The 24718-nt window shown below is 45.6% G+C and overlaps 1 protein-coding gene across 7 annotated transcripts in view; it reads right to left on the bottom strand.

The window, feature by feature from the left end:
* Nucleotides 1-24718, bottom strand: part of TTC7B (tetratricopeptide repeat domain 7B) — a 225331-nt gene that overhangs the window by 151807 nt on the left and 48806 nt on the right. For 4 of the 7 annotated variants that reach the window (XR_013269953.1, XM_077466764.1, XM_077466766.1 and 1 more), the window contains exons 5-6: nt 7353-7474; nt 7070-7093 (exon numbers count right to left, since the gene is read on the bottom strand). Coding sequence is in view for 6 of the 7 variants with exons in the window: in XM_077466764.1 (XP_077322890.1) it covers nt 7070-7093; nt 7353-7474 (146 nt within the window). In the remaining variant the exon portion in view is untranslated. The remainder of the gene's footprint in view (nt 1-7069; nt 7094-7352; nt 7475-24718) is intronic. The other 3 variants (XM_077466765.1, XM_077466767.1, XM_077466769.1) reach the window with 1 other exon arrangement.

Here is a 24718-nt window from a genome sequence, read left to right as displayed (position 1 = left end):
GGTTCCACTGTATTAGGTAGCAAGTGAAGATGTTGTCCCTGAAGTGGTGTTGAAAGCAGAAAAAAATGGGCATCTCAATTTGTTGTCTATGGAGGTGTGTAACCACAGACCAGTCAGGGTGCCCATGCTGACCCGTGTCCACAGCCAAACGCACCTACAATGGGCACATGAGCATCAGAACTGGACCACGGAGCAATGGAAGGTGGTGGCCTGGTCTGATGGATCATGTTTTCTCTTACAACATGTGGATGGTCGGGTGAGTGTGTGTCACTAACCTGGGGAAGAGATGGAACCAGGATGTAGTATAGGCAGAAGGCAAGCCGGCAGAGGCAGTATGTTCTGCTGGTAAATCCTGGCTCCTGCCATTAATGTGCATGTCCCTCGACAAGTACCACCTACATAAACATTGTTGGCGACCAAGTACACCACGTCATGAAAACTGTATTCCCTGATGGCAATGGCCGCTTTCAGCAGGACAATGCGCCCTACCACACTGCAAAAATGGCTAAAGAATGGTTTGAGGAACACAACGAGTTAAAGGTGTTGAATTTACCTCCAAATTTTCTAGATTCAAATCTATGAAGCATCAGTGGGATATGCTGGAAAAACAAGCCTGGTCCACGGAGGCCCCACCTCACATCTTACAGGACTTAAAGAATCTGCTATTGACAGCTTGGTGCCAGATACCACAGCATACCTTCAGGAGGTCTAGTGGCGTCCATGCAGAGACCGGTCAGTGCTGTATTAGTGGTAAAAGGGAGACCTACTTAATATTAGATGGGTGGTCATGATGTTATGGCTGATCAGTGTATCTGGTATATGCATTTTTTTTGGTGTGCCCATTCATTAAAAAGCAGAATAATAAACATAACAAAAATTAAATATGTATATATGTATATATATATATATATATATATATATATGTGTGTGTGTGAGTGTGTGAGTGTGTGAGTGTGTATGTATGTATATATATATATATATATATATATATATATATATATATATATATATATATATATATATATATATATATATTACACATATATATATACATATACACACATACATACACACAGTATCTCACAAAAGTGAGTACACCTATCATATTTTCTTCTATCTTTTCATGTGACAACACTGAAGAAATGACACTTGTCTACAATGTAAAGTAGTGAGTGTACAGCTTGTATAACAATGTAAATTTGCCGTCCCCTCAAAATAACTCAACACACAGCCATTAATGTCTAAACCACTGGCAACAAAAGTGAGTACACCCCTAAGTGAAAATATCCAAATGCACCTCATGGCAAAGAACTCTCTGAGGATCTGAAAAAAAAAGAACTATTGCTCTACATAAAGATGATAATGACCCCAAACACACTTCCAATACGACCACTGCTTTGCTAAACAAGCCGAAGGTAAAGGTGATGGACTGGCCAAGCATGTCTCCAGACCTAAACCCTATTGATCATCTGTGGGGCATCCTCAAATGGAAGGTGGAGGAGCGCAAGGTCTCCAACATCCACCAACTCCGTGATGTCCTCATGGAGGAGGGGAAGAGGACTCCAGTGACAACCTGTGAAGCTCTGGTGACCTCCATGCCCAAGAGGGTTAAGGCAGTGCTGGAAAATAATGGTGGCCACACAAAATATTGACACTTTGGGCCCAATTTGGACATTTTCACTTAGGGGGTGTACTCACATTTGTTGCCAGCGGTTTAGACATTAATGGCTGTGTGTTGAGTTATTTTGAGGGGACAGCAAATTTACACTGTTATACAAGCTGTACACTCACTACTTTACATTGTAGACAAGTGTCATTTCTTCAGTGTTGTCACATGAAAAGATAGAAGAAAATATTTACAAAAATGGGAGGGGTGTACTCACTTTTGTGAGATAATGTATATAAAAATAAAAAGTATTAAGCTAAAATGTATAAGGCATAAGGTTTAATGATTAAAAAAAAAAAAAAAAAAAAAAAGTGCCAGTGCAATATTGAGGACAAAATTCCGAATTTTTGAACACGTTGGAATTATTGGAGATCGGATGGGTGAATCGGAGGGAATAATCTTAGCATATAAATATCCCGTTAACTAAATTCATATAGAAACCAAATTTCAAAGAGGAAAAAGAGGAGGCCATTTAGGACATGCAACATTTAACAACACATTTAAAAAAAGTATTCCAATTTTCATTTTATTCATAAAAATAAACAAGAGGCTTTCCTGACATGCATAATTTCTTTTAATTGGCTTATAAAAGATCGATCCATTACAATCTCCTGATTACATGTCATACATTACAGGTTTTACAACTTATCTTGAACATGTTGCTTTTCATCCGACACGTTTCCTGGCACAAAGTCCACTTTTTCAAGGATGCATATAAAGTTCAAACACAGTGAAGATAATCTCATATATTGGATCAGAGTAGATTTTTCAGCAAACGAGCCTTTGGTCATTAATAGAAGAACAAAAAAACAAAAAACTCCCCCAGCCGCCCCACCAAAAAAAAAAAAAGGAGAAGGCACCCAGTATGGAGGATCGATACCAGTCAGAGACCGGATTCCTCAGGAAAAGGTGGATTCGATTTCTCCCGATGTTCTGCTTAAACTGCATTATGCATCCTTGAAAAAGTGAACTTTGTTCCAGGAGGAATATTGGATGATGTGATGTACGGTATGTAGTCACGAGAATGCAGTGGATCTTTCTTCTATGGATCCAATTAAAGTGATCAATTTTAAACAAACAGGTTTATACTTATCTCCTCTGTGCAATAGAATTGCACAGAGTGGCCCCAAACCTCTTTCCTTTGGTACCCCCCCCCCCCCCCCCCGGCGGTCCTGGCTTCTCCCCTCCTGGCAAGTGCCCCATAAAAAGACACTTACGATGGGGGCACTCGCTTGGGCTTGCCCCTGAGCCTTGTTGTCCGTTTCTATAGAAACAGACAGCGGGTCTCTGCTCCACCGCCCCCCCACTTCAGTGGCTTTTACATAGTAGGTGAGGTTGAAAAAAGACTCAAGTCCATCAAGTCCAACCTATGTGTGTGATTATATGTCGGTATTATATTGTATATCCCTGTATGTTGTGGTCGTTCAGGTGTTTAATAGTTTCTTGAAACTATCAATGCCACTCGCCGAGATCACCGCCTGTGGAAGGGAATTCCACATCTTTGCCGCTCTTACAGTAAAGAACCCTCTACGTAGTTTAAGATTAAACCTCTTTTCTTCTAATTTTAATGAGTGGCCACGTGTCTTGTTAAAGTGGTTCTGCACCTAAAAAAAAAAAAATATTAAAAGCCAGCAGCTACTAATATTGCAGGTGCTGACTTTTAATAAAATCACACTTACTTACCTGTCCCAGCGATGTCGGCGGCAGATGACGAGCGATCGCTCGTCTCGCTGCTGCCCCCGCCGCCATCCTCTGTCAGGGAATCGGGAAATGAAACATTGCAGCTTCACTGCCCGGTTCCCTACTGCGCAATGAGCGAGTCGCACTGCGCGTTTCTTCTGGTCCCCCACTGTGTCCTGGGAACTGTGTGTTTCCTAGAACACAACGGGGGGCGTCTGCGGCGGTCTGCCCGGAAGTGAGAGTGCAGATACCTGGATTATCCAGGTAACTGCACCCCCCTCCCCCCTGAAAGGTGCCGATTGTGGCACTGGAGGGGGGGGGGAGGGATCAGATTAGCGGAACTTCCCCTTTAGGGTGAAGAACCGCTTTAAACTCCCCTTTGCGAAAAAGTTTTATCTGTAATGTGGGTCACCAGTCCAGTATTTGTATATTGAAATCATATCCCCTCTCAAGCGTCTCTTCTCCAGAGAGAATAAGTTCAGTGCTCGCAACCTTTCCTCATAACTAATATCCTCCAGACCCTTTATTAGCTTTTTTGCCCTTCTTCAGCTTTGTTGCCCTTTGACAGCAGTGGGAGCAGATGGCTCCCACTGCCTCAGAAAAGCCTGTTGTGAGGTGAGAAAAGTGGAGCCGCAGACGTGCACAGAGCTGGATCGAATGAAGGGCTCAGGCAAGCAAAAATGGGGGGGGGGTGGCGGGGTTCGGGGATATCGATGCCTAAAACATTTTTGCATTAAAGCGGTGTTCCAGACGGAGTTTTTTTTTCTTTAAAAGTCGGCAGCTGCAAACACTGTAGCTGTTGACTTTTAATAAAGATGCTTACCTGTACAGGCAGCATGCGATGTCACCCCACATTTCCCCCCCCCCCCAGGCCAATCCGTTAGGGTGCAGGCGCCACCATTCCTTCTAAGGGAAACCGGCAGTGGCATGCACGAGTCGCGCGGCGCTTTGTGAATGGCCAAGCTTGTCTTCTGGGAGACACACACACATGTCCCAGAAGACAACAGGGGAGGGGGGGGGGCTCGCCGCCGAAGAGGATGTGACTTCCTCGGCCCGGCTGGATAGGAAGTACTCTTAGTACTCCCAAAAAAGGCAAGTTAGAAAGTAAAACATTTTTTTTTTAAAGCGGAGGTCCACCCTAAAGTGGAGCTTCTGCTCATTGGAACCCTCCCCCCCCCTCCGGCGCCACAATTGGCACCTTTCAGGGGGGAGGGGGGTGCAGGTACTTGTACAGTAGAGGTATCTGCACCCACTTCCGGCATAGATATCTGCAGAATATACGCCCCTTTCCGCTGAATCTACGCCCCTTTCCGAAGGTCCCCCGCTGTCTGCTGGGAAACACACAGATCCCAGAGACAGCGGGGACCATCCTTATTGCGCAGCGCGACACGCGCATGCGCAGTAGGGAACCGGGAAAGGAACTTCCACTTCCTGATTCCCATACCCAAGATGGCGGCGGCAGCACCCGAGAGACGATCGAGAGATCGGCTTCGGGTGCCGACATCGCGGGCGCGCTGGGCGGGTAAGTGTCCTTATTTTAAGAGTCAGCAGCTGCAGTATTTGTAGCTGCTGGCTTTTAAAAGAAAGAAAAAAAAAAACGGCGGACTCCCGCTTTAAATACCCAAAAACGAGGGGTGGAGAGGTGGTGTTCCGTTTAAGAGCACCTCTCAAAATTGAGTGGAACTCCGCTTTAAGGTAAAAAACTTTTAGGCTTTATAACCACTTTCAGATCTCAAATAAAATGGTGGTGTTGCACTCCACAAAAGATAATAAATTGATTAAATAGATAAATGAATATATATAATACTACAAAACAAATGATAAAAATAACTATATGTGACTATTCAATTTTTTCAAATGTGCACCTTTTAAAGTGCATCGGTGCCAGCCAAACAATATTCAATCCAGTGCAATGTGGATGATTAAATATTCCAAATAAGGTGCATACAGTGAAAATAAATTAATACTGAAAATGCAAGTAAAATTCAAACAGTGGAAATAAATAAGTACTGAGAATGCAATAAAATTCAGAATGTGTCTCAATCCATAAAGTGCGTACAGTGAAAAAAATATAGGTAAAATAAAAAGTCCAATAAAGAATCAGAATGTCTCTATCTAGTTTAAAAGGTGCACATTTGAAGAAATTAAATAGTCACATATAGTAATTTTTATTATTTGTTTTGTATTATATATATTCATTTATCTATTTAATCAATGTATTATCTTTTGTGGAGCACAACACCACCTTTTTATTTGATATTACACTTTTAGGGGAGGGTTTGCACCTCTGCCGGTGTTTTGCTGCAACCATAGCTGTTTTCTTGTTGTTTATTCATTGTGGCGCGAGGATAACTAACAATTACTATTCTCACTTTCAGATCTCCTTTACTTAAATTTCAGCCATGGTGGATCACTTGTCAGAAGGTGGGGGCGAGTGACGAGTTATGTTGCCTCCTCACCATCCGTTTTAACCCCTCAAAGCCTGCACCACAACCATATGCATGGCACACGGTCACAAGGTGGTTGCGATACAGCCCTCTTCACTCGGTATTGTCTATCAATATTGCATTAGGGGTGTGCACCCCAAAGCTCAAAACACACACGCCTTTCTCTGCAGCCTCAGCTGCACTGGACAGTGACTGAATGGGACATGCTCTGTGCTGAGTGGCTTAGTGTTCATTCACAAACTGAAGCATAAAAAACTGTTTCCTATGCTTCAATTATGAACGAACACAGTGAGTGTGTCGATTTAGAAAAGGAAGGGACCGGTAAATGACACATTAACAAGCCCTTTCCTATGCTCTCCTGAAACATCACCGTAGCAGCCGACGGGTGAGGAAATGAAGCCATCAGAACTGTGGGGGGGGGGGCTGAGCCCAGGCTGTAGGGGAACTGCACACAATTAGGGCGTGCCCACGAACAGGAGGCTTATGTTTTACTGTGCATGGCATGTGCACCCCCCCCCCCCAGCCTGCCTTTACAGTTTAAGGAGGAGCAGTTGGGAAGCAGTAAAAAAAACGGCTTAACCAACGTGTTTTTACTGCAATCCAACGACATGTGTAAAAAAGCCCCTAGAGAAGCTTTGAATATCAGAAAAACTTCAAGAAAAAAAAAAAGGGGGGGGGGGGGCACAACAACCATTTTTATGTGTGTTATTAAATGATGCACATCATACATATACATATCCCCCTTACTGTTTCCTCTTTGGAATTTGTTCTACACCAGGGATAAGCAATTAGCGGACCTCCAGCTGTAGCAGAACTACAAGTCCCATCATGCCTCTGCCTCTGGGTGTCCTGCTTGTGGCTGTCAGTCTTGCTATGCCTCATGGGACTTGTAGTTCTGCAACAGCTGGAGGTCCGCTAATTGCATATCCCTCATCCATACGAAAGTCAGAATCGAGTCAAGAAATGCCGCTTGTCCATAGGTCAGAGATACATCCACCGATACCTGTGTATACAGAAGTTGTCCCAACCCCTTTAATACAGCAAAAAGCAATACATAAAGTGCAGTAAATCAACATCTGAGTCTCTGGATGGCTCTACACTGAAGGAAGGTGGTTGCCATGGGTTACTGCACTTTCATTCTTTTGCTCCGCTTCATTAAATAAGCCCACATGGATCAAAGGGCTTTTTTAGGTCTGGAAGACGGAACACTTGGGGTTAACATGCACAAGTCTACAGGAACTATGGAAGTGACAGACAGACTATACAGAATACATACTGTTCATCCTCGTGAAAATTTATCCTGCAGCAGAATGTTATAAACACACAGATCAATAACCAAAGAAACAGAAATACAAACATGCTGAAGACATAACAAAGCTACCAAGAGAAAATTACAACAGCAATACTGACGTAAAGAAAGGGCACAAAAACTAGACAAAAGGTTTTTTTTCTTTTTTTTTTCCAGGGCCAAGAAATTAGTTCATGACTTAAAGTGGAATTTTATAAAATTTGGAAGACAAGTGTATGAGGCGACCGGCAGTCCGATCGTTCCAACTTACCCGTTCTTAAAGTAGAGCACGTGAGCCCTCTGGAGCCCGGTCTCCAGAAAGAAGCTCATCTCCTGGTCTGGAGCAGACGGCCCCGGCTTCGGACTCCGGTTCTGGATATTTGAGGTTTGGGTCTGTGGGGGGGGGGACAGAAAAGCAAAAAATAAAATCATCCGTGCTTCCAATCCCTAAATAACCAAATAACCAAAATTACAAATAATGGGGGTTATTTACTAAAGGAAAATCCACTTTGCACTGCAAGTGCACTTGGAAGTAAAGTCGCTGTAGATCCGAGGGGGACATGCAAGGAAAATAAAAAAAAAAGTATTTTAGCTTGCGCATGATTGGATGATGGAATCAGCAGAGCTTCCTCTCATTTCAGATCTTCTCCTTAGATTTAGAGTGACTGCACTTCCAAGGGCGCTTTCAGTGCAAAGTGGATTTGCCTTTGTGCCACTATTTATGCTGCAGCTAAAAGACCGTCATGTGTTCCCACATCATTCAATATCTGAAATAAGAACGTTTTGTTTTTTTGGGGGGGACTTTGAGCGAGGCCCAAGACACGTGGTAGGAGAAATTTTAAAATGATTTAATTGGCATATAAACAAAAACGTTGAACATGAGTATTTTTATCTATATACACAAGACGTTGGCATTCAATAAAGAAGAATTCATGTATGTACAAGCTCAGATCTGAAATTGCAGAGTATCCCATGGAAGTAACTAGTGTAAAAGACAATGCTTATTGAGTAATGGGTTTTAGCATCTTTGCAGCCGGGCAGCGGATGTGGCATGAGAAAGAGGCGGGCGGGCGAGAGCCCAGTGGATCACAGGAGGCAGAAGGATGACAGAAGAGACAAGAAGAGATGACATCATCTCTCTGCGCCCACTTCACATCACAGCTCTTCCACCATCTCACAGCGCTGGTGTCGGAGGTGCTGCGGGGAGGAGAGAGATGATGATATCTCTCACCGCCTGCCCCGCATCACATCCCTCACTTAAGAACGACCACTGCACCGACGCCTGCCTCTCTGCTAAATGAACCAGTGCCACCAATTCAGTGACAGTCCACATCTGGTAGCACTGGCAGGCAGAGTGTCATTCATCTGGTGACAGGCAACATGGCAAGTGATATTTATCTGATGGCATGCAGCGTGGCAAGTGGCATTCTTCATCTGGTGGCAGGCAGCATGGAAAGTGGCATTCATCTTTTGGCAGGCAGCGTGGAAAGTGGCATTCATCTTTTGGCAGGCAGCGTGGAAAGTGGCATTCATCTTTTGGCAGGCAATGTGGCAAGTGACATTCCTCATCTGGTGGCAGGCGATGTGGCAAGTGACATTCCTCATCTGGTGGCAGGCGATGTGGCAAGTGACATTCCTCATCTGGTGGCAGGCGATGTGGCAAGTGACATTCCTCATCTGGTGGCAGGCGATGTGGCAAGTGACATTCCTCGTCTGGTGGCAGGCGATGTGGCAAGTGACATTCCTCGTCTGGTGGCAGGCGATGTGGCAAGTGACATTCCTCATCTGGTGGCAGGCGATGTGGCAAGTGACATTCCTTATCTGGTGGCAGGCGATGTGGCAAGTGACATTCCTTATCTGGTGGCAGGCGATGTGGCAAGTGACATTCCTCATCTGGTGACAGGCAGCGGTGCATTCATCTGGTGGCAGGCAGCGTAGCAAGTGGCATTCATCTGGTGGTAGACATGGCAAGTGGCATTCCTCATCTGGTTGCAGGGGTCATGGCAAGTGACATTCCTCATCTGGTGGCAGGGGACATGGCAAGTGACGCTCATCTGGTGGCAGGGGACGTGGCAAGCGGCATTCCTCATCAGGTCGCAGGGGATGTGGCAAGTGACATTCCTCATCAGGTCGCAGGGGATGTGGCAAGTGACATTCCTCATCTGGTGGCAGGCAGTGTGGCAAGCGGCATTCAGCTGGTGGCAGACGACGTGGCAAGTGATATTCCTCATCTGGTTGCAGGGGACATGGCAAGTGACGCTCCTCATCTGGTGGCAGGGGACGTGGCAAGTGACATTCCTCATCTGGTTGCAGGGGACATGGCAAGTGACGCTCCTCATCTGGTGGCAGGGGATGTGGCAAGTGACATTCCTCATCTGGTGGCAGGCAGTGTGGCAAGTGACATTTCTCTCTGGTGCCAGGGGATGTGGCAAGTGACAAGCTGCATCTGGTGGCAGGCAACGTGGCAAGTGACACACTCAGGGCTGATTCTGCATTGTGGCATTGAGTTGACAATATAATAATAAAAATAATGTGCTTCAATCATTCAGACACCATAACAACCATGGTGCCGTGGTGATTGAAGCGCCAACACCAGCTATTGCTTCGATAAATTGCCTGCGAAAATTCGCTTACTTCCACGCAGCCGGTCCCAGGTTCCCAAAAGGTTGTGGACCGCTGGGTTATAGGATGCAAAAAAAATAAAAAAATCACAGTTGAGGTCAAGCTATGTGTTGGGAACATGACGACATCGATAGGCTTGACGCGTTTCGTGGCCAGTTGCCACTCATCAGGAGTGCATCAGAAAAAAAAATGAAAAAAAAGGTACCAAATATAATGTAATGTTTTGACCAGATTGTGAGAAAGAAGGGAGGGGCAAGGGATAACAAGATAGTCATTCTCTCAGCTCCCGGTATAGACTTGCCTCGTAGATCCTGGCACAACGGAGGAAGGAGGAGGGGACCAAACGGTGCTGCGGCCCCATCTCCCGCAAGTGGAGACAGGCACCCGTCCCCTCTCCCTCTGGCCGAAAGGTGCCAAATGTAGCATCGGGGGGGGGGGGAATGGTTTGAGTCAGTCAAGCGGAGGTTGCACATTTGAGTGGATCTACGCTTTAAAAGTAAACTAAAAGGTAAAACATTTTTCTAGTTTTAGGTAGAATGGAGAGGTATTATAATCCCTGTCAGTTTTTATTGGGGGGGGGATGGTTTGAGTCAGTCAAGCGGAGGTTGCACATTTGAGTGGATCTACACTTTAAAAGTAAACTAAAAGACAAAACATTTTTCTAGTTTTAGGTAGAATGGAGAGGTATTATAATCCCTGTCAGTTTTTATTGCTGTCTGTGCCCCTGTTAAGGAGATTCACCCTATTTGTCCTGTTTACCATTGAAAGTAAAATAAAATCACTAAATTTTGGGTTGTCCCCAGAAAAGTAATCGAAGGGAAACCTTTCAATGGGGACACTAGATCTGGTAACCTGGGGATCCCCAAGGGATTCCCTTCATTTGCAGGGATTTCCTCTCCCTTCCTGTTTGGCTATGGGACAGGAAGTGAAGGAAAATCTCCGCAATGGGACACAGATGGCGGAAAAAAAATTAAATAAAAATCTGATAGGAGTTATAACCCTTCCTCTATTCCAAGATGGAAAAAAAAAATGTCCTATAGTTCTACGTTAACATTCACATATCAAGTCATTTTCATATCTATATAGAACTCCTCCAAGGAGCCAGACCACTGCTTGCATCAGGACTGAGGGCTCTTGAGGGGAGTACAGAGGGCCGGGTGCTGGGATGAACCTATGTAAAGCACCCTGCCGGCTCCTCCTACCAGCCATGATCTGCCTGTATAGCACAGAGAAGCACAGGGACACAGTGGTTATGTCATCAGGTCTAAAATAAGGTGTGTAATGAAAAAAGAAAGCCTTCAAGGGGGTTGTAAACCTTCATGTTTTTTCATCCTATGCATTAAGGTGATAAAAACACCTGGCAATGACAGTGCCCCCCCCCCCCCCCCCGTTTTACTTACCTGACCCCTCAAACTTGACCCGGCAGGGACGCGCTGTTTCTCTCGCGCAGCCATTGGCTGCTGTCAATCAAATCCAATGATGCGGGGCCAAGTACTACATTTGGTGTCTATGGAGGCAAACGCTGGACTCGGGAGCGCGCCCGCAAGGTAACCCCCTCGGGAGAGCGCTTCTCCTAGGGGGTTACCTGATGTGGGGAGGAGCCACGAGAGCCACCGGGGGACCCCATATATATGTATGTTCGGGGCCACTCTGTGCAAAACGAGCTGCACAGTGGCGGTAAGTATGATTTGTGTTTTTTTTTTTTTTTTTTAAATAATAAAGGGTCCTTTACAAATCACCTTAATTTAAAAATGTTATCATGTGGAAGAGAGAAAAAAAAAAGGGAGGACCCAGGTAAGGTTATCTCAATTGAAAATTTGATTATTTTCAATTAGTTTACTGTTTTTTGTTTTCCTTTTCAATTCCATTTCAGATCCATTGCTATTAAATCGCTAAAAGCCCAGTTTTGACTTCACCATTGAGTGAATACAAGTCGTGATTACTCAGGATTGTATTAGCATTTACCGGTCAGGTTTACTATGCAAGCACACAGCAGAGTGTAAACAAGATGATCTTCACTCTTCCCTGAGGTGTAGCTAAAGTATAGGAAGTGCCACACATCCAGTGTAAGGCTCCTTTTTTACCCCCCTGCTAGCGGCTGTGAAAGGGTTAAAATCACTGCAAAGTGCTGCTGCAGCAGCAGTGCTTTGCCAGCGGTATAGCCACACTACCCCATCAATTTCAATGGGCAGAAGCGGTGGAGGAGTGATATACACAACGCTCCTTCACTGCTCCAAAGATGCTGCTAGCAGGACTTTTTTTTACTGTCCTGCTAGCGCACCGCTCCAGTGTGAAAGCCCTCAGGACTTTCACTTTGGAGAGACAGCAGCGGCTGTTTCAGGTCGGTTTGCAGGCGCCATTTTTTAGCACAATAGTGCCTGCAAATCGACCCAGTGTGAAGGGGGTCTAAAGCCGGGTACACACTAGAACTTTTTTCCAATAAACCCAGTGGTACTTACCTGCACTGTGCAGTTCGTTTTGGTGCAGAACCTTGACTTCTGGGGTCCCCCGGAGGCGCTGGTAGCTCCTCCCCGCATCGTATAACCCCGTAGGAGAAGAGCTCTCCCCAGGGGGTTACCTTGCCTACACACTCCCGAGTCCAGCTTTTGCGTCCATAGATGCATAATGCCGGACTCGGCCCCGCCCCCCACGTCATTGGATTTGACTGCTATCAATCTATCCAATCAAGAGCCGAGAACCCTGTGCAGAGAGGCAGCGTGCCCCCCCGTGGGTCAATTTGCAGGGCTCAGGTAAGTAAAACGGAGGGGACTGGGGGGCCGGTCACTGCCAGGTGTTTTTTCGCCTTAATGCATAGGATGCATTAAAGTGAAAAAACACAAACCTTTACAACCCCTTTAAGTCCAGCGAGTCTTTTTTGCACACGACAAGTTGTCAAAAGAAAGACCCAACAGATTTTGAGGACTGAAAATCAAGAAAATACTAGACAACAGAATACGATTTAAGGCCTGGTTCCCGCTGATGAAATTTCAGATGCGAGGCGGGTCGCACTGAATCGCATGACAAAGGAAAACATTGCTTCCAATGGTGCCTGTTCACATCAATGCAGTGTAGCTGTGATGCAACTTCGAAGAAGGGTCATGTGATTTGCGCCGATTGTTAGATCCAACACATTCCAGCTCCCTCAAAACCAGAGCAGCAGGGATAAGTCATCGGTTGTTAAAGAAAAATACCCCACCCCCCTCCCCCAATTCGAAAAATGCCTCCAATGGGTCTGCGCATGTGCAGTAACCAATATGCTGATCAGCTGGCGTAATGTCAACACAGCGCATGTGCACGCCGGAGACATTATACAACGCTATGCAAACAGCGGTGGGAGAATGTACTTGGCAGATTCTGCCTTGCTGTTGCAGGGCAGGTTTTGCTTGTATTGAACGGCCTGTTTTCAGTGAATTCAGTGTGTTTTGGCAATAGCGAGGCAGAATCTGACAATTACATTCTCTCTCAGTGCTTAGCAGATATTTGAATAATGCCTCCAATGATCTAGCGCGTACGCTTCGTTGACGTCACGCCAGCTGATCAACATATCAGCTGGAGCAATGTTGTTTACTGCGCACGCCAATAGAAGGCATCCCCCCCCCGGCAAAGCACCTTGTCGCCATGGGCCTGTTGGTAATTGGGTTACAGAGGTACTTTATCAGAATCTGAAAGCCCCAGATCCTGGCCCACCTATGTGAAAAAGTATGGAATACATAGTACCCCTACTAATTCATAAAAATATCAAAGTAAATAAAAACACAAAACAGTTTATGACAAGTTCTTTATTAAAAAAAATGTAAAATAATAAAAAATGTCCCCTTGATGCAAATCCATCCTCAATGACGATGAATGCTGACCACCAACCCGCACAATATGAAAAAATCCCTGACAGCAGGAATGACGGATCGTTTTTAGGATGCTGTAGGGTGCTGGTTCCCTAACAACCAATGACTCATCTCTCTTGGCTGACAGGGAGGGTGAGTGGCAGTAAGGCCCCTTTCACACCGGGGCGGTGGGTGCGTTGACGGTAAAGCGCCGCTATTTTTGCAGCAGTGCTATGCTGGCGGTATAGCCGCGCTGACCCATTGATTTCAATGGGCAGAAGCGCTGAAGGAGCTGCTCCAAAGAGGATGCTAGGACGACTTTTTTTTACCGTCCTGCCAGTGCACCGGGCTTTCACACTGGAGTGAATGGAGCGGCTCGGGGCACTTTGCAAGCGCTATTTTTAGTGCTGTAGCGCCTGTAAAGTGCCCCAGTGTGAAAGGGGTCTAATAAAACACGCAACAACAACTAAATAAAAATGTGCCAAGTTGCACAGCAAAACAAAACTCCCCTGCTGATTTGTACATTTGCCCACAGACAAAGAAATGATCAGTCTATAATTTTAATGGTCGGTTTATTTTAACAGCGAGAGACAGAAGAGCAACAACAACAAATCCAGAAAAACACATTTCAAAAAAAGTTATTAATTGATTTGCATTTTAATGAGTGAAATAATTATTTGACCCATTCGCACAACATGACTTGGTACTTGGTGGCAAAACCCTTGTTGGCAATCACAGAGGTCAGACGTTCCTTGTAGTTGGCCACCAGGTTCTCACACATCTCAGGAGGGATTTTGTCCCGGTCCTCTTAGCGGATCCTCTCCAAGTCATTAAGGTTTAGAGGCTGACGTTTGGAAACTCCAACCTTCAGCTCGCTCCACATAATTTCTATGGGATTAAGGTCTGGAGACTGGCTGGGCCACTCCAGGACTTTAAATGTTCTTCTTCTTGAGCCACTTCTTTGTTGCCATGGCTGTGTGTTTTGGGTCATTGTCATGCTGGAATACCCATCCAAGACCCATTTTCAATGCCCTGGCTGAGGGAAGGAGGTTCTAATCCAAGATTTGACGGCACATGGCCCCATCCATCGTCCCTTTGATGCAGTGAAGTTGTCCTGTCCCCTTAGCAGAAAAACTCCCCCAAAGCATAATGTTTCCACCTCCATGTTTGACGGTGGGCATGGTGTTCTTGGGGTCATAGGCTGCATTCAAAACACGACAAGTTGAGTGGATGCCAAAGAGCTTGATTTTGGTCTTGTCTGACCACAACACTTTCACCCAGTTTTCCTCTGAATCATTCCAATGTTCATTAACAAACTTCAGACGGGCCTGTACATGCGCTTTCTTGAGCAGGGGGACCTTGCAGGCACTGCAGGATTTCAGTCATTCACAGCATAGTGTGTTACCAATGGTTTGTTTGGTGACTATGGGCCCATCTGCCTTGAGATCATTGATAAGATTCTCCCGTTCTGGGCTGATTCCTCACCGTTCTCTTGACCATTTTAACTCCACAAGGTGAGATCTTGCATGGAGCCCCAGACCGAGAGAGATTGACAGTTATTTTGTGTTTCTTCCATTTTATGTCACCAACTGTTGTCACCCTCTCACCAAGCTGCTTTGCGATGGTCTTGTAGCCCATTCCAGCCTTGTGTAGGTCTACAATCTTGTCCCCGACATCCTTGGACAGCTCTTTGGTCTTGGCCATGGTAGAGATTGGAGATTGGAATCTGATTGCTTCTGTGGACAGGTGTCTTTTATACAGGTAAGAAGCTGAGAGATTAGGAGCACTCCCTTTGAGAGTGTGCTCCTAATCTCAGCTCATTACATGTATAGAAGACACCTGGGGAGGCAGAAATCTTGCTGATTGATAGGGGGATCAAATACTTATTTCACTCATTAAAATGCAAATCAATTTATAACTTTTTTTAAAATTCATTTTCTGGATATTTTTGTTGTTATTCTGTCTCTCAGCAGTTAAAATTATAAACCGATTATTTCTTGGTCAGACCCCATTCACACCTGAGCGTTTTGTAGCTTGAAGCCTGAAGCTACAAAACGCTAGAGGGGAAAAATTATATTATTCTCAATGGAGATGGTTCACATCTCCACTACATGTCGCCTGAAGCTCAAACAAGTTCCGGACCCTTTTTTGTCGCTCGAATTGAGCAGATTTGGGCGTTTTTCTTCTTTTAACATTGGTGACCTTTTGCCCTGCACAAAATCGCTGAAGATAGCGGTAAAAACGCCGTGAATCGCAGTAAAAAACGCCGCAAAAAACGCTTGAAAACGCTACGCTCAGGTGTGAATGCAGCCTCAGTGGGAAAACGTACAAAATCAGCAGGGGATCAAATACTTTTCCCCCTCACTGCATAGTTTTTAATCGATCAGAGTCGCCACATGAAGTGGAAGTTTTAAGCCCACAAAGTACACAATTTTTTCTTTGAAATTTTTCTCATGTACAACAAAGACAACTAGATTTTCATTAGTTCTGTGAGGCTCCTAGCCTCTTTACAGACTTCAGACAACTCCAGGGACCCACAAAGTTACTACCATAGACGGAGAACTGCTTCTGAAATGTGGATTTTCAGCATCATACCTACACAGTGCCTTGCAAAAGTATTCAGCCCCTTGTTTTTTTTACCTATTTTGTTACATTACAGCCTTTAGTTCAATGTTTTTCTTAATCTGAATTATATGTGATGGATCAGAACACAAAAGTCTAAATTGGTGAAGTAAAATTTGAACAATATATACATAAAACAATTTTTCAGAAATGAAAAACTGATAATTGGCATGTGCGTATGTATTCACCTCCTTTGTTATGAAGCCCATACAAAGCTCTGGTGTAACCAATTACCTTCTGAAGTCACATAATTAGTGAAATGACGTCCACCCGTGTGCAATCTAAATATCTCATGATCTGTCATTACATATACACACCTTTCTGAAAGGCCCCAGAGGCGGCAACACCTAAGCAAGAGGCACCACTAACCAAACACTGCCATGAAGACCAAGGAACTCTCCATACAAGGAAGTGACAATGTTGTTGAGAAGTACAAGTCAGGGTTAGGTTATAAAAAAAATAATATCCAAATCTTTGATGACCCCTAGGAGCACCATCAAATCTATCATAACCAAATGGAAAGAACATGGCACAACAGAAAACCTGCCAAGAGACGGCGGCACACCAAAACTCCTGGACCAGGCAAGGAGGGCATTAATCAGAGAGAAGCACAGAGACCTAAGGTAACTGGAGGAGCTGCAGAGTTCCACAGCAGAGACTGGAGTATCTGTACATAGGATGACAATAAGCCGTACGCTCCATAGAGTTGGGCTTTATGGCAGAGCGGCCAGAAGAAAGACATTACTTTCAGCAAAAAACAAAATGTCACGTTTTGAGTTTGGGAAAAGGCACGCGGGAGACTCCAAAAATGTATGGAGGAAGGTGCTCTGGTCTGATGAGACTAAAATTTTACTTTTTGGCCAAAGAAAAAACGCTATGTCTGGAGCAAACTCAACACATCAGATCACCCAAAGAACACCATCCCCACTGTGAAACATGGTGGCAGCAGCATCATGCTGTGCGGATGTTTTTCAGCAGCCAGGACTGGGAAAATAGAAAAAAGGGGAGATATTGCAGTAGGTTTTGGCACTGTACCTTATGGCCAGTAATACTATATTATATCCTCTGCAGGTTATAATCTTATATGAGGGAGAAACCCCGAGGTTAGTTAAAGTGGTTGTAAAAGAAATATCTTCTAAACCTATACGGTTTAGGAGATATTTGCCCGAAGACAGGCACCTCTGTCTACGGCGCATGCGCTGTAGACAGCGGCGCGCAGGCGCACTGAGCACGGCATCATACATGACGAAGATGCCGCGCATGTCGGCTCCCGTGCGCGTGCGCGGGAGTGACGTCATTGCGGCTTCGCCGAATGACAGCGGCGGAGCTGCGAGACCCCACCAAGAAGATGGATGCGCCGGACAACAGGGGACAGCGGTGACTTCGCTGGCTCCTGTGTCAGGTAAGTGACACATAATGGACTACTATGCGATGCGATGCATAGTAGTCCATTATGCTTTGCCTTTGCAGGGAATGAAAGAGGAAGTAAACTCATCAGGGTTTACTTCCTCTTTAAAGTGGTTGTAAACCCACTTTTTGGACTTCTACCTATAGGTAAGCCTAGAATAAGGCTTACCTATAGGTAGTGGAAATATCTCCTAAACGTGCGCCGTTTAGGAGATACTTCACTTGTAGTCCGCCGAAAATTCCAACTAAATTCCAAACTAGGCGACTTCGCTGGCTCCTGTGTCAGGTAAGTGACACATAATGGGCTACTATGCGATGCGATGCGATGCGATGCATAGTAGTCCATTATGCTTTACCTTTGCAGGGAATGAAAGAGGAAGTAAACTCATCAGGGTTTACTTCCTCTTTAAGACTATTAAATAATTTATATTTCCTTAGGTGGAACCAAAGCATTGTGCACTAGGTTATTTCTTAAAGCCGGGGCTCTTCTGTAGACGAAGCTAGGTTTCCCTGGTAATATGGGTCCTAAAACTTTATCTGATTGTAATATAGACCAATGTTTTTTAATGATCATTTCCATAGATTTATGTTGTCTGCTGAAACCCATGAGGAATGCCATATCAATATTCTTATTCTTTTTCCTTTTTTCGTTATCTGGTTTGTCTTCAATCATCTTATTTCGATCCATTCTCTTGATTTTCTCTTTTATTTTGACTAGTTCATTCTTCTTATATCCCTTTGATTGAACTTCATATTCTATATATATCCTCAATAGCTGCCCTTTCGGTATAGTGCTGATCCATTGCGGGTGGTGGCAACTGCTGGTTGGAATATACCCATTTTTATCAGTGGACTTGAAGAACGTTCTAGTGTTGATATGGCCATTGTTTTTATATATTTGCAGATCCAGGTAATCAATACTCCATCTATTCCATTTGCCTGAGAAGGTTATACCATAAATGTTGTGATTAATCTCATCAAAGAAGGTTTGTAATTCATCTTCTGTACCTTTCCATATAATGACGATATCATCTATGTATCGCCTATACAGCTTTAAATTCTCCCTTGGTACGCTATATATTTGTTCCTCCTCCCATCGGTTCAGGAACAAATAAGCCACACTGGGGGAATATTTTGCCCCCATGGCAACTCCTTTTGTTTGAATGTAGTATTCTACTGGGAAACTGGTCAGAGTTGAAGGAAAGATGGATGGTGATAAACACAAGGATAATCTTGAGCAAAACCTGTAGCACTCGGTGTGTGATTTGAGGATAGGACGGAGGTTCACCTTCCAGCAGGACAATGACCCCAAACACACTGCTAAAGCAACACTTGAGTGGTTTAAGGGGAAACATGTAAATGTGTTGGAATGGCCTAGTCAAAGCCCAGACCTCAATCCAATAGAAAAGCTGTGGTCAGACTTAAAGCGGGATTCCACCCTAAAGTGGAACCTCCGCTGATCGGATCCCTCCCCCCCTCCGGTGTCACAATTGACACCTTTCAGGGGGGAGGGGGGTGGAGATACCTGTCAAAGACAGGTATTTACACCCACTTCCGGGCATAGACTCCCGTGGGAGTCTACGCCATTTCCTGCCCTGCCGCGCTGTCTGCTGGGACACACACGGGTCCCAGTGACAGTGCGGAGATTTCCTATTGTGCGGCGCAACTCGCGCATGAGCAGTAGGGAACCGGGAAGTGAAGCCGATTCGCTTCACTTCCTGATTCCCTCACCTAGAATGGTGGCGGCAGCAGCCGAGCGATCGATCGGCCTCGGCTGCCGGCATCGCTGGAACCCGGGACAGGTGAGTGTCCATTTATTAAAAGTCAGCAGCTGTAGTATTTATAGCTGCTGGCTTTTAATATTTTTTTTTTTTGGTGGAATCCCTCTTTAAGGATTGCTGTTCACAAGCGCAAACCATCCAACTTGAAGGAGCTGGAGCAATTATGCTCAGGAGGAATGGGCAAAAATCCCAGTGGTAAGATGTGGCAAGACTCAGAGACTTATCCAAAGCGACTTGGAGCTGTGATAGCCAAAAAAGGCGGCTCTACAAAGTATTGACTTTAGGGGGGGTGAATAGTTATGCACATTGACTTTTTCTGTTATTTTGTCCTATTTGTTGTTTGCGTCACAATAAAAAAAAAAAAACATCTTCAAAGTTGTGGGCATGTTCTGTTAATTAGATGATGCCAGGTTGTGAGGCAACAAAACATGAAAAATGGCAAGGGGGGGGGGGGGGTGAATACTTTTGCAAGGCACTGTATCTCTGGGGTCTAGCGCTCGACCAGCACACCTAGCGGAATACAGCTGGAATGGCTGCCCTAATTTTCCAGCGGACCACTTCCACTCCCGGGACAGTCGTAAAGTCCTCGCCTCACTCCAGATCAATACAAGCATAGAACTTCATCACATTTATTTCTGCAAGCGATGATAATTTCCTTTAATAATGAACTAGCCTTTATTATATGTCTGCGAGGGCCGAGGAGAACAATTCTACGACTGGAGTTTATGAAGACATCCATACTTGTCAAGAATTTGGCAATGGGCATTTGAAAAAAAAAAATATATATATATAAAAAATCAGAACAGACGACTTTTTCATTTAACAGGTAATGAAAGAGCGGTCCCTCGTGTCTCTGTGTTTACACTCAACACAGGTGGAACAAGTCACTGAAATGATCGGTGAATCTTGTTGGGTTTTTCGATGCTACTATTTAACCACTTGGCGACCGTCCGTTCGCACTGTGGGTGAGCGGGTACAGTAGACAGGTAGTCGCTGCCTACTTCCATGTTTAGGACGCATGCCTCCCGGGGGGGGGGGGGGGGGGGGGGCAGGACATGCCGGGACTTCATGGCCAGGACATGCTGATCAGCTGTGTCCAATCACAGCCCAGAGCTCTGTGTTGGTAATCACATCACAGAGCTCTGAACAGGGATGAAAAGCAGAGACCTTTTTTAAAAAGCCGCACAGAATACACATGGTTAGGAACACATTCATCCCCTTGATTACCCCTAGATGTTAACCCCCTTCCCAGCCAGTGCCATTAGTACAGTGACAGTGTATAGTATTATAACTGATCACTGTATTAGTGTCACTGGTGAGGTCAGTGGCAGTTAGACAGTCCCCCCCCCTCCCCCCAGCGTCAGTTTCAAAATTGCCTGCCGCACTATCGCAGTCCCAATATAAGTCACTGATTGCCACCATTAATAGTAGAATAAAAATAACAAAAATAAAATTCCAGCATCTTCAATAATGGAGTGGTTGCCGCTGCTATGCTCGGCCGCTTCCCTCCTCCTGCTCAATCACTTTCACATTTGTATTATGTGAAATCATTCACAAACATACAAAAGTTTCTCTGAATGGGCAGCAGATGAGGGGCGAGCATAGCTGCTCTGTGTGCGATACGGTATCTGCAATGAGAGTGAAGAGCGGCCTCAGTCTTGGCTCCTCTCAGACTACATTTTGACGCGTTTCACCCACCCTAGGGCTTAGTTATTGAGCTTAATGACTGACCTCTACGCCTAATCACAGAGGCGAAACGAGTCAGTGGGCATTGCCTGGGAAGAGCCAAGACTGAGGCTGCTCTTTGCGCTCATCACAGATCAGGCTGTCCGGAGTGCGGTGTCTCTACACTACTTTCATATGTGACTCCTGGATGAGCATCTTAGATGCCGACATCCACACAAGTTCGCCGAAGCAAGGACCTCTGGGTTTCAGAGCGGCGCCCCAAGTTATCCAACTGTGGCAGCAATGCATGTACCACAAATCATAGTTACATAGTAAGGTTGAATAAGGACACCAGTCCATCTAGTTTAACCTCAGTGAGTGTCTACAATTGTCCCTATCCCTGTACATTGCACACTCACATCAGTCCCTACCCTCAAGGAGCCCACAATCCAAGGTCCCCATTCATATACTAGGGCCAGTTTTGGACAGAAGCCCAATTAACCTACCTGCCTTTGGAGTGTTGGAGGAAACCCACGCAGGCACAGGGAGAACATGCAAACTCCAGGCAGGTAGTGTTGTGGTTGGGATTCGAAACAGTGACCCTTCTTACTGCTAGGTGAGAGTGCTAACCACTACACCACTGTGCCCTCATGTCAAAGCATCAAGCAACATGTGTACATACACTTACCGGACAATTTATTAGTCACACCTGTTCAATTGCTTGGTAACACAAATTGCTAATCAGCCAATCACACGGCATCAACTCAATGCATTTAGGCATCTAGACGCGGTGAAGATGACTTGCTGAAGTTAAAATCAAGCACCAGAATGGGAAAGAGAGGGGATTTAAGAGACTTTAAATGTGGCATGGTTGTTGGTGCCAGACGGGCTGATCTGAGTATTTCTGGGATCTTCACACACAACCATCTCTCGGGTTTACAGAGAATGGTGGGAAAGAGAAAATATCCAGTGAGCGGCAGTTGTGTTGAGGAAAATGCCTTTTTGATGTCAGAGGAGAATGGGCAGACTGGTTTCAGATGACAGAAAGGAGACATTAACTCAATTAACCGCTCATTACACCCAAGGTATGCAGAATACCATCTCTGAAAGCACAACAGATCCAACTATGAAGCAGATGGGCTACAGCAGCAGAAAACCACACCAGGTGCCACTCCTGTCAGCGAAGAATAGAAAGCTGAGGCTACAATTGGCACAAGATCACCAAAATTGGACAATAGAAGATTAGAAAAACGTTGCCTGGTCTGATGAGTCTGGATTTCAGCTGCGACATTCAGATGGTGGGGTCAGAATTTGGCGCATGGATCCATCCTGCCTTGTAGCACCGGTTCAGGCTGGTGGTGGGGGGTGTAATGGTGTGTTGGGGGGGGGGGGGGGGGATTTTTTATTGGCACACTTTGGGCCACTTAGTACCAATTAATCATCATTTAAACACCACGGCCTACCTGAGTATTGTTGCTGACCATGTCCATCCCTTTATGACTACAGTGTCCCCATCTTCTGATGGCTCCTTCCAGCAGGATAATGCACCAATTCACAAAGCTCCAATCATCTCACCACTGGACAATGAGGTCCCTGTCCTCCAATGGCCTCCACACTCACCACATCTCATCCAATAGAGCACCTTTGGGATGTGGTGGAACGGGAGATTCACATCATGGATGTGGAGGTAACAAATCTGCAGCAATTGTGTAATGTTATCATGTCACTATGGACTAAAGTCTCTGAGGAACGTTTCCAACCCTTTGTTGTATCTATGCCACCAAGAATGAAGGCAAAAGGGGGCCCAACCCGGCACTAGCAAGGTGTGCCCAATAAAGTGGTGGTGAGTGTATATGTAGATGAAGATGCTCTCACTATGGGCAACAGGAAAGGTTAGACGTCAGCCGAGTTGTGGGATTGGTCCAATTGTGGTCATGTGCTAGAATGAGAAGATGACCGGTACACTTTCTAAGTTGCAGCTTTGGAATAGTCCGAGCCGCGCTCCTTCTATAAATGGGAGAAATTATTTTAGTGAAGTTTCATTCCTGGACAGCCGAGCGGCCCGATTACCAATCAATACGAATGTACGACTCAATTACTTCTATTTCCGCCAGCAATGAGAATTTTATGTATTAATGAACTGCAGTTTATTAAACTTATATGTGAGCTGGAGATTCTCCTACAAACGCAGGTTATGAAGACATCCATACTTGTCAAGAAACTGCTAATTGGAATTTGAAAGTATTACGAACGATCGATCTTTGCTTAAAGCTGATCTCCGGCCTTCCCTTCAGTCTTGCACAGTTGTACCGGCTCCTCTCCTGGACTGAAACTTAGCCTGATTTCACTGCACACTGTTAGCTTCTCACAATGTGCATTAAAAGCTGCAGCAAGTCAGATCTCTCCCCCCCCCCCCCCCATCATTTCCTGGCTGGAGGAAGTTCATCATCATCTAACCCTTTCCTTCCAAGCTTGACTGTTCCTGGCCCGCCCCTTTCACTTACTGGATGTCATTTCTTTCAATCATGGATGCCTTAGGGTCCTTTCACACGGGGCGGATCAGTTCTGATCCGCCCCGTGGATGTCCGTTTGCTCAGCGGGGATCACTCCGCCGATCCCCGCTGAGCAGGGAGATGACAGGTCTGTCTCCGCACACTGTGCAGGGACGGACCTGTCACAGCGCCGCTCTCCCCTATGGGAGATCGGATGACGACGGACCGCAGTGCCCGTCGCCATCCGATCCGATCCGCAGACGGATGGAAAAATAGCTTTTTCCTCCGTCACACTTTTTCGGATCGGAGCGGGTCGGATGTCAGCGGACATGTCACCGCTGACATCCGACGCTCCATAGAGCTCTATGGAGCACCCGTTCAGGTCCGCCTGAAAAACTGACAGGCGGGCCTGAACGGGACGTTAGTGTGAAAGGGGCCTTATAGTCCTGAAGCCCCAGCCTGGGGTAGTCCGACGCTTTCTGTGTGGCCCTCTGAGCCCCTGAAGTCACCAAAATGTGTTTCCCTATTGCCCTGTTATAGTAGTGATATTTAGCAGTCTCGTGTAATGCGACTCCAGTCTATTAAAGTCTCTTCATGCATGTTCCCAGTCTTCAACCACTAGATCATATTCAGAGTCTCTGACCAGCTCTTCTACCGCGTCCGCGGTCTCTGACCAGCTTTTCTACCGCGTCCGCGGTCTCTGACCAGCTCTTCTACCGCGTCCGCGGTCTCTGACCAGCTCTTCTACCGCGTCCGCGGTCTCTGACCAGCTCTTCTATCTTGTCCTTCCCTTCTTCCACTGTCCCCAATCCATCTCCTGATAGTACAGAGCCTTGGGGGCACTCTGCACATGCTCAGCTTGGTATGTATTGCTAGAGAATTTTTTTTCTTGGGAGAGTGCATGTAATCAGCACTGTGCAGACAGAGGGTCAGGGGTCCTGCAGCCTGACAGATAGAAGTCACAAGACTGCTCTATACTGCTGATGAGAAAAGGTATTTAGCAGTTTATATTTAGTAACATAATTGGATTTCCATGTTCTGTGTACTGTGGGAGACCAGATATAGTGAATGCAGGATCCTGGGTTTGGTAACACTTTAAAGTGATACTAAAGTCTTGTGTTGTTCTAGTTAAAAATAACATACATGTTATACTTACCTGCTCTGTGCAGAGGATTTGCAAAGAGTAGCCCAGATCCTACTCTTCTCGGGTCCCTTGAGTGCTCCTGG

This window comes from Lithobates pipiens, unplaced genomic scaffold, assembly GCF_037356315.1.
Source record: "Lithobates pipiens isolate NorthernLeopardFrog02 unplaced genomic scaffold, aLitPip1_a1.2 Scaffold_37, whole genome shotgun sequence".
NCBI classification, from domain to species: domain Eukaryota; kingdom Metazoa; phylum Chordata; class Amphibia; order Anura; family Ranidae; genus Lithobates; species Lithobates pipiens.
Note: the sequence above shows the minus strand (reverse complement) of the source record. Positions and strands in the feature narration are given on the sequence as shown.